Raw genomic sequence first — 19,694 nt, 5'->3', positions numbered from 1 at the left:
GGAAACATCAAAGAAGTGCTTCTCAGGAGGCTCCCAAGCACTGATGATGTCGCCTAGCCAGGGGACGAAACGTTTGCAACAAAAACTTCCAGCTCGGCGAACAGAACCACAACAACGAGCACCCGAGCTACAAATCTTCGCACAAACATTTTGTAAACCTCAATTAGGTCCCCCCACAATCTCCTTTTTTCTAATGAAAATAAACCTAACCTACTCAACCTCTTCATAGCTAGCACCTTCAATAATAGGCAACAGCTTGTAAACCTTTTCTGCACCCTTTCCAAAGCGTCCACATCCTTTTGGTAATGTGGCGCCCAGAACTGTACACAGTATTCTAAATGCGGCTGAACCAATGTCTTGTACGATTTTTACATGACTTGCCAGCTCTTATACTCAATACCCCGTCCAATGAAGGCAAGCATATCATATATCTTCTCAACCACTCTATCCGTCTGTGCAGCAATCTTCAGGGTACAATGGACCTGCACTCCCAGATCTCTCTGCCCATCAACTTTTCCCAAGGCTCTACCGTTCATTGTATAATTCGCTCTAGAATTAATCTTGCCTAAATGCATCACCTCACATTTGCCTGGATTGAACTCCATCTGCCACTTCTCTGCCCAACTCTCGAATCTATCTATATTCTCCTGTATTCTTTGACAGTTCCTTATGCTTTCTGCTACTCCATCAATCTTTGTGTCATCTGTAAAATTGCTGATCATACCAATAGTGCCCTCTTCCAGATGATTTATGTATATTACAAACAACAGTGGACCCTGTGGAACACCACTGGTCACCTTTCTCCATTTCGAGAAACTCCCTTCAACTACTACTCTCTGTCTCCTGTTGCTCAACCAGTTCTTTATCCACTTAGCTAGAACACCCTGCACACCACGTGACTTCACTTTTTCCATTAGTCTACCATGGGGAAACTTATCAAATGCTTACTATAGTCCGTGTATATGACATCAACAGGCCTTCCTTCATCAATCAACTTGGTCATTTGGTCACTATGGGCAATTTAGCATGGCCAGTCCACCTAACCTAACCAGCATACCTTTGGACTGTGGGGGAAACTAAATCACCTGAAGGGAAACTAGGTAGGCACAGGGAGAGTGTGCAACCTCCACACAGAAATTCCCCTCTGGATATAGATATCACCACGTTGTTGGGATAGTGCTCAGAGCACTAACATGGACAAAAATTATCACCAGCATGATACCACATTCACCAGAATGGCCTGGACTTGCTGAATGTTAACTTTACTGGCCCTTTAATGGGCTTTTTGTTATTAGTCATTGTGGATGCCCATTGAAGACCAGGCCGGACCCCCTCAAGAAAGTGGCCCAGATCCTAGCTTTGCTAATTGTTTTAAGCAGGTATGACACAAATATTTCAGGAGTGATGCAGCTTGCTAACCCACATAGTTTTAAATATGTTTACAAGATTACGGGATGAAACACAAAAGAGAACAGAATATAGAATAACGTAACTGATCCAAAAACCCAACAGATCATCCCAACTTAATGATGCCGTTCCAAATCCTTGCAACCATCTCCATAAATACCCCTTGGCACAAAAGATAATATCAAACACAGTTTCTTACTGAGAGAAGTCAGAGACAGATCAACATGGACTGGCTCCTTTGGATTCAGCAGTCTTTTTCAACACTACTGCGAAAATCCAAACCAAACCAACCCAGAGAAAAGCTGAGCTGGGAGAACTGGCCACTCCTCTTTCATTGTACAAGTGTTTTTTCAAAAACTTGAAACCTGTTGCCTGAGGCAACATCTGTTACCTATAATCAAACTGGTCCTAAAACCCTTAAACTTAGACTTTTCGGAGTCTGTGTCTTTTTTGACCTCTCTAACAAGGTTGTGTGGTCCTTTTTTCAAAAGAACAGCTCCGTCACACCTTCCCCCTTAAAAAGAGATGAATCATCAATATCCAAAGATGGCTTCATTTTAAAACTCTTTAATCTTACTCTACAACACTCGTGCATTACATTGACTACAAATATGCAACACTAATTCCATTTCAATCTGTTGTACTCCTGCCACTGAATGCCTCCATTTCTCATTCGAGTCTTGATAATGCATCAGCAATAATGTTTTCTCGTCCTGCCACCTGCACAATTTTCACATTGAATGGCTGTAGCAACAAGTTCCATCTAAACAATCTGGTATTTTTGTCCTTAAATTTCTGTACAAACTTCAATGGGTTATGATCAGTGAATATGATTGTCTCATATTCGTGATTGGTAACATAAACTTTGAAATGTTCTAATGCCAACACCAAGCTCAAAGTCTCCTTCTAAACTGTCAAATATTTCTGCTGATGAATGTTCAGTTTCCTGAAAAAATATCTGACAGGTCTTTCTATTTTCTCATTGTCTTCTTACTGGAGCACAGCACTGACACCCACATCACTTGCATCTATAGCTACCTTAAATGTCTTTGATAATTAGGTGTGGCTAGTACTGGGGCATTGGTTACCACAGCTTTCAGGCTGTCAAATGCCTTCTGACAGTCTGTTGTCCACTGAAACCTCTTGCCTTTCTTTAGCAACTCAGTGAGCGGAGCAGCGACACTGCTCAAATTTGGTACGAATTTTCGATAAAATCCATTCACTCCCAGGTACTGTAGTACTGCTCTTTTTGTCGATGGTATGGGAAACACCCCAATTATCTTTGTTTTTGCATCCCATTAGGCCATTAGTCCATATTCAAAAACATGGCATAGGATGGTGACTTGGACTTCGGCAAATTCACTTTTAGCCATGTTTATCACCAAGCCTGCCTTCCGAAGTCAATCATACATGTCCGATAAATGTTGCATATGTCCCTTCCATGTGTGACTAAAAATCACCAGGCCTTCAATATATACACGACATAATTAGGTATTCTGGCAATGACCTTATTGCTTAGTCTCTGAAATGTGGCTTGTTCATTTTTCATACCAAATTGCATGCCTTTAAACTGATACAGTCCATTCGGCATTACAAAAGCCAAAATTGACTTTGTTCGTTCTGACAAAGGTACCTGCCAGCATCCTCTGAGCAAGTTCAACTTACAAATATTAGTTGGTTGTCCCACCTTCTCAACACAGTTTTCCAAATGCGGAATCGGATATGCATCAGTCTTTGTAACTGCATTGACTTTGCAATAGTCCACATGTAACCAATGGGTACCATCTGGTTTTGGCACCATTACAATGGGTGAGCTCCAGTCCCTGTAACTCACTTCAATTTTATCATCTTGGAGCATGCGTTCAACCTCCTTTTGAACCTGTGCCAACTTTAGAGGGTTGTGCCTGTAAGGATGTTGCTTAATAGGAATAGCATCTTCTATATCTATATTATGCATAATTAGATTAGTACTTCCCAGGTTATTTCCATATATCTCCCCATGTGATAGTAATAACTCAGGTCATTTCGGTTTTCTCTGGAAAGTAACTCAATAATTTATCTCAATTTATGACAATTTCCTCAACGTCCAATTTAATTTGTGGAATGTCCAATTCAGAATCCTCTGAACTTGGTTCTTTACTCTGCGTTGGAACCAATAACACAGTCTCCTTTGGCTTTCCTTCCCTGTCAAAATATCTTTTGAGCAGATTGAAATTGCACACTCTGTGAGACTTCTTTCTGTCTGGAGTCCTTATCAAATAGTTCACCTCACTCAATTTCCTTTTGACTTAATAAGGTCCACAAAACCACACTTTTAAAAGTTCACCTATCACTGGAAGTAACAACAACACCTTATTCCTGATAGCAAAATTGCCAGTTTTTGATTTCTTTTCTGCTTCCAGTTTATTGTATGCTGTGATACTATCTAGCTAACTCCCCCTCTCTATTTAATTGATCTCTAAAATTTGACACACAGTACAAATATGTGGTTTCTGAATTCTGACTTACCAATTTCTCCTTAATCAATTTTAGCAGTCCTCTCACTTCATGCCCAAAAACTAATTCAAACAGACTGAATTTGGCTGATGCATTTGGTGCATCTCTGATCACAAAAAACACAAATGGAATTCCCTTATCCCAAATATCTGGATAGTCTTGACTATAAGTCCTCAACATGGTCCTTAATGTCTGTTGCCACCTTTCAAGCGCTCCCTGCGACTCTGGAAGGTATGCAGTAGATTTCAATTGTTTTATTTCTAAGCTGTCCATAACATCTTGAATAATTTTGCTGTGAAGTTTGATCTTTGATCTGATTGTATCTCTGTGGGTAGTCTATATCTAGTGAAAAATTTGAGTTTCTCTATAATCCATTCAGTTGTGATGTTGTGTAATGGAACAGCCTCTGGAAATCTAGTCGTCACATCCATTATTGTTAACAAATACTGATTCCCACTTTTTGTTTTAGGTAGGGGTCCTACGCAATCAATTAAGACTCTTATAAAAGGTTCCTCAAATGCAGGAATAGCGATTAAAAGTCCAGGTTTTATTTCTGCCTGTGGTTTTCCAATTACCTGGACATATCTGACATATCTGGCAAAATTCAACTACAACCTTGTGCAGTCCAGGCCAGCAAAAATACTTTTGTATTTTAGCTTCTGTTTTTCTCATTCCTAAATGACCCCTGCTAGTAGCTGATGCACTACCTCGCAACATCATCTTTCTATAACCCACTGGCAATATGAGTTGATGCACTTTTGCATCACTTCGCATTTGTCCAGGTTGAACTCCATCTGCCATTTCTCACCCAGCTCTGCATCCTGTCAATGACGCACTGCAGCCTTCAACAGCCCTCGATACTATCAATGACACCTCCAACCTTTGTGTCATTGGCAAATTTACTAACCTACCTGTCAACCTACTTATCCAAGTCATTTATAAAAACTACAAAGAGCAGAGGCAAAGAACAGAGCCCTGCAGAACACTACTCACCAATAACCTCCAGACACAGTACTTTCCATCTACAACCACTCTCTGCCTTCTGTCAGCCAACCAATTCTGAATCCAGATAGCCAAATCTCCCTGTATCCCATACCTCCTGACTTTATGAATAAGCCTACCATGGGACACCTTATCAAATGGTTGCTGAAGTGCATATACATCAATGCCAGAGTCCAACCTTCGTCAACCTGTTTCGTCACCTCCTCAAAGAACTCAATAAGATTGGTGAGGCATGACCTGCCCCCTTCAAAGCCATGCTGACTGCCTTTAATCATGCTATGTTTTTTCCATATAGTCATAAATCCTATCCCTCAGAATTCTTTCCAAAACTTTGCTGACCACAGATGTAAGACTGACTGGTCTGTAATTTCCAGGGATTTCCCTATTACCCTTCTTGAAAAGAGGAACAACATTCGCCTCCCTCCAATCCTCCAGTACAACTGCCGTGGAGAGTGAGGAAGCAAATATGTTCACCAGCAGCTTAGCAATCTCCTTTTTCACTTCCCGGAGCAACCTAAGATAAATCTGGTCTGGGCCTGAGGACTTAGCAGTCTTAATGTTTGCCAAAATTTCCAGCACATCATCCTCCTCAATCTCTATCTGTTCAAGCCTGTTTCCCAGCTCCTCAAAGTTCTCACTCACAACAAGGTCCCTTTCCTTAGTGAAAACTGAAGCAAAATTTTCATTTAGGGGTCCCTTATCTGCTCAGACTCCACGCACAAGTTCTCTACGCTATCCGTGACTGGTCCTACCTTCTCCCTGATCATTCTCTCATTCCTCATATATGAGTAAAATGCCTTTGGGTTCTCCCTAATCCTTCCCGCCAAGGAAGGATTAGGGAGACCTGTAAACCTGTAAACCTCTAAAGCTGTGCTAAATCCTTGCTTCCTCCACCTTACATAAGCTGTTTGCTTCCTTTTGACGAGAAGCACCTCTGTTCTCGTTATCTAAAGCTCTTTAATCTTACCCCTTCTTGCCTGCCTCAGAGGAACAAATTTATGCATCACTCGCAACTGTTCCTGAAACAGTTTCCCCATATCTGTTGTGCCCTTTCTGTGGAACAAACGCTCCCAATCTGTATTTCCCAACTCATGTCTGATAATGTAATAATTTCCTTTTCCCCAATTAAATATTTTGCCATGGTAACTGCTCCTTTACCTCTCCATGGCTATAGTAAATGTGAGGCCGTTGTGGTCACTCACCAAAGTGCTCTCCCGCTGTGAGATCTGACACCTGTCCTGGCTCATTGCCATGCACCAAATCCAAATGGCCTCTCCCCTTGTCAGCCTGTCTGCATACTGAGTAAGGAAACCCTCCTGAACACACCTGACAAAAATGGCTCCATCGAAACCATCTGCACTAAGGAGGTTCCCGTTGATGTTGGGAAAGTTGAAGTCATCCATAACAACAACCCTGCTACATCTGCATTTTTCCAAAATCTGCCAGCCTATGAGATCTTCAATCTCTCCACTGCTATTAGGGGGTCTGTAGAAAATCCCCAATGAGGTGGCTGCTCCTTTGCTGTTCCTAACTTCCACCCATACTGACTCAGCAGACAAGCTTTCCTCAACATACCCGGCTGATCAGAACAGCCAGGAAGGTTGTCAGAACCCACGGGATCACTCCCACTGCCTCACATTGAAGAAACCTTGGACTCTGAGTCAGACACAGTAGATGTCACATCATAGAAGCCTTGATCTTCTGAGACACTCCAAGTCCAAGAGGCAGACTACAGTGCAGTACGTCCTGCCCATATCCGATGCTGAGTCGGAGGAACCGTACCCAGTGTGAAAAATCCCCAGGAGAGGCTATGAGAAAAAGAACATGCCTACGTTCCTGGATTTAGAGGGGGAAGGGTTTAGTGATTGGAATAAGGTCAGCCAATAGGACTCATAGGATATGAGTTCCCTGATTGGGGCTGTTAACCTGGTACAATCAGGGAGCCCTGGCTGACAGATATAAACAGAAGTGTCAGAAATATCATGCTGTTCGCTCTGAGAGCTGGCTGTGAGGAAGCTGGACTAGTCAAGTACTAACCATGTGTAAGGCAATAGTGACTTGGTGATGAGTTATCGAGATCTGTGGAGGTGTTTAAAATCTCTTTTTTGAATATATTCAGTGACCAATTGCCACAGCCTTCTGTGCCAACATATGCCACAGATTTACCAGCCTCAAAGTGAAGAAATGTTTCCTGGTCTCAATCCTAAATGGTCCACCCTGTATCTGAGACTGTGCCCCCCTTGTTTTTGACTTCACAATGAGGAAAATATCCTTTCTACATCTAGTCTGTCCATCCCTGTTGGAATTATGTACATTTCAATCAGATCCCCTCTCAGCCTTCTAAACTCAAGTGAATACAGGCCCTGTTGAATCAACCTCTCCTTATAGGATATTCCTGCCATCCTCTGTACTTTGGGAAACATTCACCAATATTTATGTGTTCTGATCGTGTACATCACACTTCAAAGAATCAGAATGGGAACAGAGGGAAGGACAGTCACTTTATGCTGATTTTTCATTTCTGATTTAGACCATAAGCATCTGCCACAGGATGCTGATGGTGACCTCTTGGAGTTAGACCATCATGTCATCTAAATTGTTGTTCCACTTTCAGTTACAGGATTAACTGAGAAGACAAACAGATCACTTGATGAACTTTGGAATGATATTTCACAGCTGAAGAAGAGTAAGTTACTCTTACTGTTACAGAGTAAAACATCTATCAAATTGGTAAGCACTGGGATTGTCGTGGAGAAAATGTAGAGAATCACCAGGAAACACTGAGAATTCTTCAAGAAGTAGGTCTTTCTATTTACAAACAAAAAACTGTGACACACAGAAAACAGATACTTGAATGCCCATGAACCTCAGGGTCTGTGGTTTTTTATACCTTTTTTATCATGTTTCTGTTAGCTTATCAGTATGTCCAACTACATTAATTAAAGCTCCTCACTCTAGCTACACGATAAACCAGTGATGTTAGTTCCCATTATCTCTTTAGTTGTGCTCCTATAGTTTTTCCTACATTCTATTTAATGTTATTCTAATGTCACGATTAGATATTTAGTGTCAGCTTTTGCAACAATGGTCTTTCATTCCAGACCCTACTTAATATTTTCCTAATGTCATGATTAGGTATTTATTGTCAATAGTCTCAAGCAGGCTGACTCTACTAACTATTAATTTGATATTTAATGTTATGTCCCAAATATTTATGGTCCCAATCCTGCTGTTATGATACTTAGCAAGCATCTTGCCAAAGCGACCTGTCAGCCTCAGCCTTACTCTGCTAATTGGTGTAAGAGCATTCCACTGTTCTTATCCCATCTTGCATTCCACAGACCGCTTGCAACAGATCAGCAGTGGTCTCCATGCTTTAACCCTTCCCTTGGTTTCATGCTCTTTATTTTCCATAGCACCAAGTGAATTGATAATACAGCACAAATAGTTATTACCAGTTTTTCATGCAAAATGTGCTTCTATGTGATGTGATAATATCAGTAAATGATTTCCTCCTTTCTGTATTCCTGGGTTGGAAGCTCTTGTGCAGTTTTTAGAACATAGTACAGCACAGCACAGGCTCTTCAGCCCTCGATGTTGTGCCGACCTTTTATCCGACTCTTAAAATCAAATTGACTTTCATAACTTCATTTTGCTATCACCTATTTGCCTAATCAAAAGTCGCTTAATGTATCTGACTCAACTACTACCACTGCTGGCAGTGCATTCCATTCACCCACCGCCCTCTGTAAAGAACTGACTTCTGACCTCTCCTCTAAACCTTCCTCCAATCACATTAAAATTATGCCCCTTTGTGATTGCCATTTCTGCCCTGGGAAAAAAAATCACTTACTATTCACTTTATCCAGATGATGCCTTTCATCATCTTGTACACCTCTATCAAGTCACCTCTCATCCTTCTTTGCACTAATCTGAAAAGCCCAAGCTCCCTCAACCTTTGTTCATAAGGCATGCCCTCCAGTCTCAGCAGCATTCTGGGAAATCTCCTCTGCACCCTGTCTAAAGCTTCCACATCCTTCCTCTAATGAGGCGACTAGAACTGAACACAGTATTCCAAGTGTGGACTAAGCAGGACTGAAAAGGGCTGCAGCATAACAAGGAAAAAAGAAATTACAACACATGAACAGGTTTTTCAACCCTCCAAGCCTGTGCCAATCCAGATCCTCTATCTAAACCTATATCCCTACAATGTGGAAACAGGCCATTTGGCCTAACATGTCCACACTGACTGTCCAAAGAGTAACCCACCCAGACTCATTCCCCTACCCTATTAGTCTACATTTACCCCAAATGCACGTAACCTATACTCCTTGAACACTATGGGCAATTTACATGGCCAACTCACCTAACTTGCACATCTTTGGATTGTGGGAGAAAGTGGGAGCACCTGGAGGAAACCCACGCAGACATGGGGAGAATGTGAAAACTCCACATAGACAGTCGTCAGAGGCTGGAATTGAACCTGGGTCCATGGCACTGTGAGGTAGCAGTGCTATCCACTGAGCCACTGTGCCAACCCATCTCTATTTGCTAAGGATCTGTATCATGTATCTGTCTAGATACATCTGAACTGACGCTATCATGCTCACCTCTACCACCTCTGCTGGCAGTGCGTTCCAGTCGCCCACCATCCTCTGCATAAAAAGCGTCTCGCGCACATCTTCAAAATGATTTTGCCCTCTCACCACGAACCAGTAATTTAGTCCCCCACTCTAGGGAACAAGCTTTTTGCTATCCACCCTGTCTATACCTCTGATGATTTTGTAGACCTTGATGCGGTACCCCCTCCCCCCACCCCCTCAACCTCCATCTTACTAATGAAAATAATCCTAATCTACTCAACCTCTCTTCATATCTAGCACCCTCCATTCCTGGTGAGCCTCCTCTGCACCCTCTCCAAAGCATCCACATCCTTCTGGTAATGTGGCAACCAGAACTATATGCAGTATTCCAAATGTGACTGAACCAAAGTCCTATACAATGGTAACATGACCTGCCAACTCTTGCACTCAATACCCTGACAGATGAAGGAAAGCATGTCATTTGCCTTCTTGACCACTCTATCGACCTGCGTTGCCACCTTCAAGGTACAATGGACCTGCAAACACAAATCTCTCTGTATATCAATTTTCCCCAGGGCATTTCCATTTACCATTTGTTAGCTCTTAAATTGGATCTTCCAAAATGCATCATCTTGCATTTGCCTAATTGAACTCCATCTGCCCAACTCTCCAATCTATCTCTATTCCGCTGCATTCTCGGGCAGTCCCCTTCATGATCTGCCACTCTGCCAATCTTACTGTCATCTGCAAACTTGCAAATCAGACTATTTATACCTTTCTCCAGATCATTTATGTATATCACAAACAACAATGGTCCCAACATGGATCCCTGTGGAACACCACTGGAAACAGTTCTCCATTTTGAGAAATTCCCTTCCATGACTACTCTCTGTCTCCTACTGCCCAGTCAGTTTTCTATCTACCTAGCTAGTACACCCTGGATCCTTGCGACTTCACTTTCTCTATCAGCCTACCATGGGGAACCTTATCAAAAGCTTTACTGAAGTCCATGTATGTGACACCTACATCCCTCATCAATTAACTTTGTCACTTCCTCAAAAAATTCTATTAAGTCGGTAAGCTATGACCTTCCCTGCACAAAACCATGTTGCCTGTCACTGATAAGCCCATTTTCTTCCAAATGTAAATAGATCCTATCCCTCAGTATCTTCTCCAGCAGTTTCCCTACCACTGACATCAGGCTCACTGGTCTATAAATACCTGGATTATCCCTGCTATCCTTCTTAAACAAGGTCACAAAATTAGCAATTCTCCAGTCCTCCAGGACTTCACCTGTGTTAAAGGACACTAACCTGCAAGTGTTTAAATCTGCTGGGATTTTTCGTATTCCCAGATTTATTCAATTCTGTCTGAACAAGTTAAAATCCCAACAACGAGCCCCCAAACTGTTACGACATGGGCTAAACCTTTCCTGCTTAATTAAAACCAGCAACACAAAAAAATGTTTATCCCGTGCAATAATCTGAAAATTTGAGAGGCCAAGAATTATTTAAAGTAAAAATTAACAACTTTATTTCTTAAGGTATAACAGAGAATAATTAACTAACAACTATTTACAACTCCTTCCTCTAACCTATCTTTTACCTTCCCCTTCTACAATACTAGTCCGATAAAACCATCCTATTAAGATTTATCAAAACTTCAAGTTTTCAAAACCAGCCAGATGTCGGGGCTTCTCTTCCTTGGTCCTCTTTTCTTCTTCTTGGGAATTTCTGTTTCACAGGTTACTGATCGATAAAGGTACCTTTAAGAGAGCTTGTCTTTGGGCAGTCTACAGACACTGGTGGCTTGGTAGCTGTCCCACCTTTTCAGTTTTCCCGGGCCTTTATACCCCCGAAGCATCAGGTTGTCAATATGCTGAATTCAAACTTGATTGAAGTTTGGTATTTTTTGGGGCATAGTTTAAATTGATTGGTCTAATTCGAATCTGTTTTGTCGTTTCCAGGCAACCCAGATAATCTAGCTTTCGACCAAGCGTTACATTGTTACTTTATTCTGAACACTTGGTGCTGTCAGGTAGTTCTGCTAGCTCTTAACTCTTTTAAAGATAAAGTATACCCACATCTTCATAACAATTCCCAGAGTAATCCCCTAGTGAAACTTCAAACCCCCTTGCTGGGCTCATTCCCCAACACCAGTTCCAGTGTGGCTCTATCCTGAGTTGGACTATTTACATACTGCTCTATAAAACCCTCCTGGGTGCACCATACAAATTCTTCTTCAACTAGAGAAGAACACTAAGTGAATCCCAATCAATAGGATTCAATGACCTCGTGGCTCTTAAACCCAATCCCCATGCTAATGAAAGCCAACATACCACAAGCCTTCTTAATAACCCTATCAAGTTGGTTGGCAACTTTGAGGGATCTACAGACATGGACCCTGAGATTTCTCTGTACCAAGAATTCTGTACTGCCCAGAATCCTGCCTTTAACTCTGTATTAAAATTTGACCTTCCAAAATGAATCACTTCACACTTTTCCAGGTTGAACTCCATCCACCACATGTTAGTCCATTCTGCATCCTGTCAATGTCCCATTCCAACCGAAATCAGCCCTCCACACTATCCGCCACTCCACCAACCTTCTTGTCATCAGCAAACTTACCCACCCTTCTACTTTCATCCAATTCATTTATAAAAATCACAAGGCGCAGAGGTCCTGGAACAAATCCCTGTGACACACGCCTGGTCACCGAGCTCCAGGCTGAATACTATCCCTTTACTGGCACCCTCTGTCTTCTATGGGCTTGCCAATTCTTTATCCAGTTAGCTAAATTTCCCCATATCCCATGCCTCCTCATTTCTGAATGAGCCTACCATGGGGAACCTTATCAAACACCTTGTTAAGATCCATGTATACCATATCCACTGTTCTACCTTCATCAATGTGTTTGTCACATCCTTAAAGAATTAAATAATGCTTATGAGGCATGAAGCCATGTTGATTATCTCTAATCAAACTATGGTTTTCCAAGTAATCATAGAATTCCTATAGTGTGGAAACAGGCTATTTGGCTCAATAGTGCACACTGACACTCCAAAGAGTAACCCACCCAGACCCATTCCCTTACCCTATTACTCTACATTTACCCCGACAAATGCACCTAATCTTATGCATCCCCTAACATTGTGGGTAATTTAGCATGGCCATTTGACCTAACGTGCACATCTTTGGATTGTGGGAAGAAACCCACACACACTCAGGGAGAATGTGTTAACTCCACACAGACTGCCCGAGGCTAAAGTTGAACCTGGATCCCAGGTGCTGTGAGGCAGCAGTGCTGACCACTGACCAACGTGCTGTCCGAATCATAAATCCTGTCTCTCCGAATCCTCTCCAATAATTTTCAACAGCCAAACAGTTTTATTAATAAATGCTGGTGTCCAGAGGTGTCTTCTCATTGGCCCACTTAGAAAAACTGCGGTGCAGTTGACCCACACAGTCCACGGCCCTACTGCTGGGTGACCACGATTGCCTAAGACCAGGGCTTTGCTAATGACCAGAAGCCAGGAATCCAGAGAGGATCAGGTCAATTGGTGGACACTTTAGTTTCATTTTGTATGAATGGCACATCAAAGTGTCCCGCCATCTTGCCCCACTGTGTCACATTGCCTTGTCAGCACACCCTGGTTTCATCAGTCTCTTCAGGAATTGAAAATGAATCACCAGGACATCATTGTTAATAATATTGAAGAAATTTCAGTTGTGATGTCAATAAAATTATGCCTTTTGAACTTTCTTTGGATTGACTGATGCACATTGATGTTTATGCTTCATTTTAGACATCTCCCAGCCTGACATCAACTCCCTCTTTCAATGTAACCTCTATTCCACTCCCCCTGATGTGCTCATCTATTTTCATCTGTAATGTATTTATGGCATTTGTTGAAACCGTTTCATTGCGGTGGCAAGATCTGCATTGTAGCTCCTCTAATCTTTGATTCCTAACAAAGGGAAACATCTTCTTGAAGTCTATGTTGTCAAACCCGTATATAATTTTCAACGTCTCTGCAGGTTCCCTGCTCAGATTTCTGTTTTCTGAAAGACCGGGCCCCGATAAAAATAGCCTCTCACCTTCTGTATAGTCCCCATGAACCTTTCACACATATTCTCCAGTGCCTCTGTATCCTTTTTGTAAAATGGGGATAAGGACTTTTCATCGATTTTGGACAGGAAACTGCCACGGAGAATTTAAATGAGGTGCCCGGGCCCCACTCTGAGCTTCCATCGGGAGATTTCCTCAGAGCCTGTGCCCTGACAGACCCAAATACAACTTCAGTTATTTATTTAAGGTCAGGTCTGACTAATTAGAGGGTTAGCCGTGTTTGAAGGGTTAAATGGTGAGGACAAGTTGTTACCAAAGGAAAGTAATCTTGGTTCTCCAGTGTGCTTAAGGCAGCAGGAACTTGCTAGCACCTACGTAGTCTGTCTCACTCCCACCAAACTTTACTAATGATCTCTGAAGTGGATCAGTAAGGTCTTCAGTTATAAAATCAGGTGAAATGCTGCTGTCAACTTTGTTAAGGATAAGACTCAGCTGATTGAAAGCTGCAGAACCCTATTCAGCTCCATGTAGCATCGAAATTCCTGATCAACTGTATTTAAAGTGTCCAATTGTCAACAGAACTGACCAATCAGATTGACAATTAGTCATGTGAGAATTTCTCCGAGTCCTCAACATTAACCTCTGTCTTCACAAAGGATTATGGCTTTTGGTCAAGTGGGCAAGAGTGTCTCCCAGTGTCACACACACCACTCAATCTTCAACTCGACATTGTATCGTGCTGGGAGGATGGGCTGAAGGTACCAGTGCACAAAGTGTGACCTGCTGTGGTTTCAGAGCCCACTGTCTATTGTTACTCAGCGGTACAGTCAGTGGATGAGTGTGAAAACCTCCAGAATTGCCCTTTAACAGTGAGGAAATCATTGTGATGACAGATACTGTTTGTACTCTTCCTCACCCAGCCCACGCAGTACAGACTTTGTCTCTCCACTGTGACACATGTAGGAATGAACACTGGAACAGTCCTGAAGAAATCAAACTCCTATTAACACATTGAGAACACCCTCCATTGTGGAGTCTGGCACTGTCACCGCACAGAATGGGATAGTCCATGAGCAACTTAATTGGCAAAAACCGGGCATCCACAAAATGCTGTGGGCCACCAACAGGAGCAGAATTATTGACTTCCACAGTCTGTCAATGCATGGCCCACATGCAGCCCTTCTCATCCATCTTCATGGAAAGCTTAGACGTCACACTACACTGGATTATCTTCCACAAGGTGTATTTGAAATCACAGGGCTTTGGAGCATTGCCCCTTTGTCAGGTGAAGCCTAGCATCCCCATGTATACTTCATGAAACTAAACTGTGTAAAGCAAACCTAGAAACTTCTCAACAGCTTATTCCTAAAGGGGTGCCTCAAGTGATTTTTAGCTGAGTCATTGAATGACACTGAGCTTGTTGTTCAGGTGATGCCCTAGGCTCTCAAATGTCCCTTTTCTTTGCAGCCTCTACTCGCATGCTTCACTACACCACCCTTACCCAAGGCCCCTATATTTCTCACTCCTTTTCTATCCTGCTTACCAAATCTTCTCCGCTGTAAATCCTTCTCTGACTGCTTCCCCCTCTGGCTCTCTCTAATTAACTGCTGCAAGATCAACTGATCCTGGTGAATTCTGGGACTGGCGAGTTGCTTCTGGGATTGGGATCTACAGGTCTTCAGTTACAAACCATTGTGTTGGGTGAACTGATTTTCCAGCCTCAAAACATTTATTTCCATGTCCTCACAGAACTATCGAGGGAGTGTCCTGAAGACTGGAGGCGATTTCAACGAAACTGTTATTACTTTTCATCAGAAAGCAAGAATTGGACAGAGGCCCAGAGATCCTGTGCATCACTGGATGCCAATCTTGTTGTCATTAATAGGCGTTGGAAACAGGTAAGAGATTCAAACAGTTTTGAACTCACCAATTCCTCAGTGACCTCACAGAAAATGTCAAATCAGGAATTCAGAGAGAGAGAATATAAGAAGTAAAGTGCAACAACATCAGCCCAAATCCTGCCCTATTATTCAAATCAATCTTGGACGATCATTTGCGTTCATGTCAGATTCCACTCCCTGTCCAGTATCCTTCTTTGTGGGAATGTCAAGGATGTGTACTCATGAGGATAATGTGTATCATGTAGTGTAGCATGATCACCATGCTAAATGGAACAGATTGTGAATAAACTGGAAACTTATAACTGGGCATTCATGAGGCACGGGGTGCCATCTGCAACAGCAGCAGAATCATACCCCAGCACAGTCTGCAACATCATGGCCCAGCATATCCCCCACACAACATATCAACAAGCCAGGAGACCAACCTTGGTTCAATGTAGAGTGCAGGAGATCATACTACATGAGCACTAGGCATACCGAAATAAATGAGACTTCACCCTGGTGAAGCTACCAAACAGGATTACTTGCTTGCTAAACAGGATAAGCAACATGTGATAGCCGGAGCTAAGTGAGCTCACACCAACGGGTCAGAATTCAGCTCTGTGGTCCTGTCACATCCAGTCATGAAAAGTGGTGGACAATTAAATAACCTATAGAAGGAACATAGCACAGGAACAGGCCCTTCGGCCCATGATGTGCCAAACATGACACCACATTAAATTAAACCCATCAGCCTGCCCTTGGTCTATATCCCTCCATTCCTTGCATATTCATGTGCCAATCTAAAAGTCCCTTAAATGGCCCTATTGTATCTGCCTCCAACACCATCCCTGGCAGCCTGTTCCAGACTCCTACCACTGTCTATAAAAAAAAGTCTCCCCGAGCCTCTGTCACTCCAGAGAAAACAACCCTAGTTTGTCCAGCTTCTCCTTATAGCTCATCTAGGGCGGCACGGTGGCACAGTGGTTAGCACTGCTGCCTCACAGCGCCAGAGATGCGGGTTCAATTCCCGCCTCAGGCGACTGTGTGGAGTTTGCACGTTCTCCCCGTGTCTGCGTGGGTTTCCTCCGGGTGCTCCAGTTTCCTCCCACAGCCCAAAGATGTGCAGGTCAGGTGAATTGGCCATGCTAAATTGCCTGTAGTGTTAGGTAAGGGGTAAATGTAGGGGTATGGGTGGGTTTCGCTTCGGCGGGTCGGTGTGGACTTGTTGGGCTGAAGGGCCTGTTTCCACACTGTAATGTAATCTAATCTAGGCAGCATCCTGGTAAATCTCTCCTGCATCCTCTCCAAAGCCTCCATATCCTTCCTGTAATGTGACAACCAGAATTGAATGCAATACTGTAAGTATGGCCTAACCAAAGCCTTATAAATCTGCAACATGACATTCTGAATCTTGTACTCAGTTCTCCAACCAATAAGGGCAAGCATGCCATACACCTTCTTCACCACCTTATCTACTTGCATGACAACTTTCAGGGAGCTATGGTCTTGAACCCCAACACTTCTCTGCATGTCAATGCTGTTCAAGGTCCTGCCATCCACTGTATACTTTTCTTTAACATTTGGTCTCCCAAAGTCTCACTCTTGCCCAGAGTAAACACCTTCTGCCATAACTCCATCCACATCTGCAACTAATCTATATCACAGAGTATCCTTTGACAACCTTCTATAGTATCCACAACTCCACCGATCTTTGTGTCACCTGCAAACTCACTGTCCAACCCATCTACATTTTCATCCATATCATGTATATATATCGCAAATACAGGTCCCTTTACAGATCCCTGTGGAACACCACTAGTCATTGACCTCTGGCCAGTAAAACACCCTTCCACCACTTTGTATGGGCAAGGCAATTCTGAATCCATGAGGCCAGGTGTCTCATGTATCTTAATCTACTGGATGAGGGACCTTGTCGAAAGTCTTAGTAAAATCCATCTAGATAACATCCACTGTACTACCGTCATTGATTGCCTTTGTCACCTCCTCGAAAACTTCAACCAAGTTTGTTAGACCTGGCCTGCCCTGCACCAAGTCAGGCTGACTGTCCATAATTAGGCCATGCCTTTCCAAATGTGTGTAAGTCCTATCCCAAAGAATTCTGTCCAATAATTTCCCAAGCATTGATATGAGACTCACCGGTCTATTGTTTCCTGGATTATCCCTTCCTGAACAAAGGAATAACATCAGCTACTCGCCGGTCCTTGAGGACCTCTCCTGTGGCTAATGAAGACAAGTCTTGGTCAAGGCTCCAGCACTCTTCTCTCTTGCCTCTCAATAATCTGAGGTAGATACCATTGGGCCCTGGGGACTTATCCACCTTAATGCTCTTCAAGAGATCAGGGATATGTAGCAAGAGTAATGTAGGCAAATCATAATGTAGGCAAATCATGTGAGAGAAACATGGATTTAGTCAGATGGAATTTCAACATTTTCTTAGTCAGTAATTTGTGCATCGCTGGCTGGGCCAGCATTTATTGCTGTTCCCTAGTTCATAGACTCCCTACAGTGTGGCAGCAGTTCATTCAGCCCATCAAGTCCACATTGACCCTCACAAGAGCATCCCATCCAGACCCAACCCTATACCCTGCATTTCCCACAGATAATCCACATTGCCTACACATCCCTGGATACAATGGGCAATTTAGCAAGGCCAATCCACCTAATCTGCACAACTTTGGAATGTGGAAAGTATCCAGAGCACCAAGAGGAATCCCATGTGGACAATGTGCAAACTCCACACAGACAGTTACCCAATGGTGGAATTGAACCTGGGTCCCTGGCACTGTGAGGCAGCAGTGCTAACCAAGGAGCCACACTGCTGTCTCCAGTTACCCTTGAGAAGGTGGTGGTCAGCTGCATTCTTGAACCACTGCTGTGGTCCAACAAGTTTCATTTCTTTGTACAAAATTAAAAATCACACAACACCAGGTTATAGTCCAACAGGTTTAATTGGAAGCACTAGCTTTCGGAGCGATTTACATGTGAAAGAAGTGATACTAACTCGGTCATTCTGATAGATGAGAGACTTAACAAACAATCAAGATATTTTTCAGTTACATCACACTTTTGTTATAAATTCTGTCTTTCAATTGTGTTCTCCACAATTGAAGGAGCAGAGGGAGACCAGAATTGGAGACGATATTCCAAAAGTAGCCGAACCAATGTCCTGTACAGCCGTAACATGACTCCCAACTCCAACACTCACGCTCTGTCCAATAAGGGAAAGCATACCAAATGCCTTCTTCACTATCCTGTCAACCGGCGATTCCACTTTCAAGGAACTATCAACTTGCTCTCCAAGGCTTTTTTGTTCAGCAACATTGCCCAGGACCTTACCATTAAATGTGTAAGTCCTGCCTTGATTTGCTTTTTCCAAAATGCAGCAACTTACATTTATCTAAATTAAACTCCATCAGCCACTCCTAGGCCCATTGGCCCATCTGATCTAGATCCCGGTGTACTCTGAGGTAACCTTCCTTGCTCAGAGTTAAAATCACACAACACCAGGTTATAGTCCAACAGGTTTGTTTGGAATCAGTAGCTTTCGAAGCAGCGCCAGGAAATTGAATGATTCCAAATACACCTGTTGAACTATAACCTGGTCATAGAGTCATGGAGATGTACAGCATGGAAACAGACCCTTCGGTCCAACCCGTCCATGCCGACCAGATATCCCAACCCAATATAGTCCCACCTGCCAGCACCCGACCCATATCCCTCCAAACCCTTCCTATTCATATATCCATCCAAATGCCTCTTAAATGTTGCAATTGTACCAGCCTCCACCACATCCTCTGGCAGCTCATTCGATATACGTACCACCTTCTGCGTGAAAACGTTGTCCCTTAGGTCTCTTTTATATCTTTCCCCTCTCACCCTAAACCTATGCCCTCTAGTTCTGGACTCCCCAACCCCAGGGAAAAGGCTTTGCCTACCTGCCTTATCCATGCCCCTCATAATTTTGTAAACTTCTATAAGGTCACCCCTCAGTGTCCGACGCTCCAGGGAAACAGCCCCAGCCTGTTCAGCCTCTCCCTGTAGCTCAAATCCTCCAACTCTGGCAACATCCTTGTAAATCTTTTCTGAACCCTTTCAAGTTTTCACAACATCTTTCCGATAGGAAGGAGACCAGAATTGCATGCAATATTCCAACAGTGGCCTAACCAATGTCCTGTACAGCCGCAACATGACCTCCCAACTCCTGTACTCAATACTCTGACCAATAAAGGAAAGC

General features: G+C 43.0%; 1 protein-coding gene across 1 annotated transcript in view; it reads left to right on the top strand.

The window, feature by feature from the left end:
* The window catches only part of LOC122552159 (CD209 antigen-like protein C), a 48,178-nt gene that overhangs the window by 3,627 nt on the left and 24,857 nt on the right, over nt 1–19,694 (top strand). The window contains exons 2-3 of the mRNA XM_043694679.1: nt 7,520–7,591; nt 15,306–15,454. Of these exons, the coding sequence (XP_043550614.1) occupies nt 7,520–7,591; nt 15,306–15,454 (221 nt within the window). The remainder of the gene's footprint in view (nt 1–7,519; nt 7,592–15,305; nt 15,455–19,694) is intronic.

This window comes from Chiloscyllium plagiosum, chromosome 8 (assembly GCF_004010195.1).
Source record: "Chiloscyllium plagiosum isolate BGI_BamShark_2017 chromosome 8, ASM401019v2, whole genome shotgun sequence".
In the NCBI taxonomy this organism is placed as follows: Eukaryota; Metazoa; Chordata; class Chondrichthyes; order Orectolobiformes; family Hemiscylliidae; genus Chiloscyllium; species Chiloscyllium plagiosum.
This window is presented reverse-complemented; position numbering and strand designations above follow the sequence as displayed.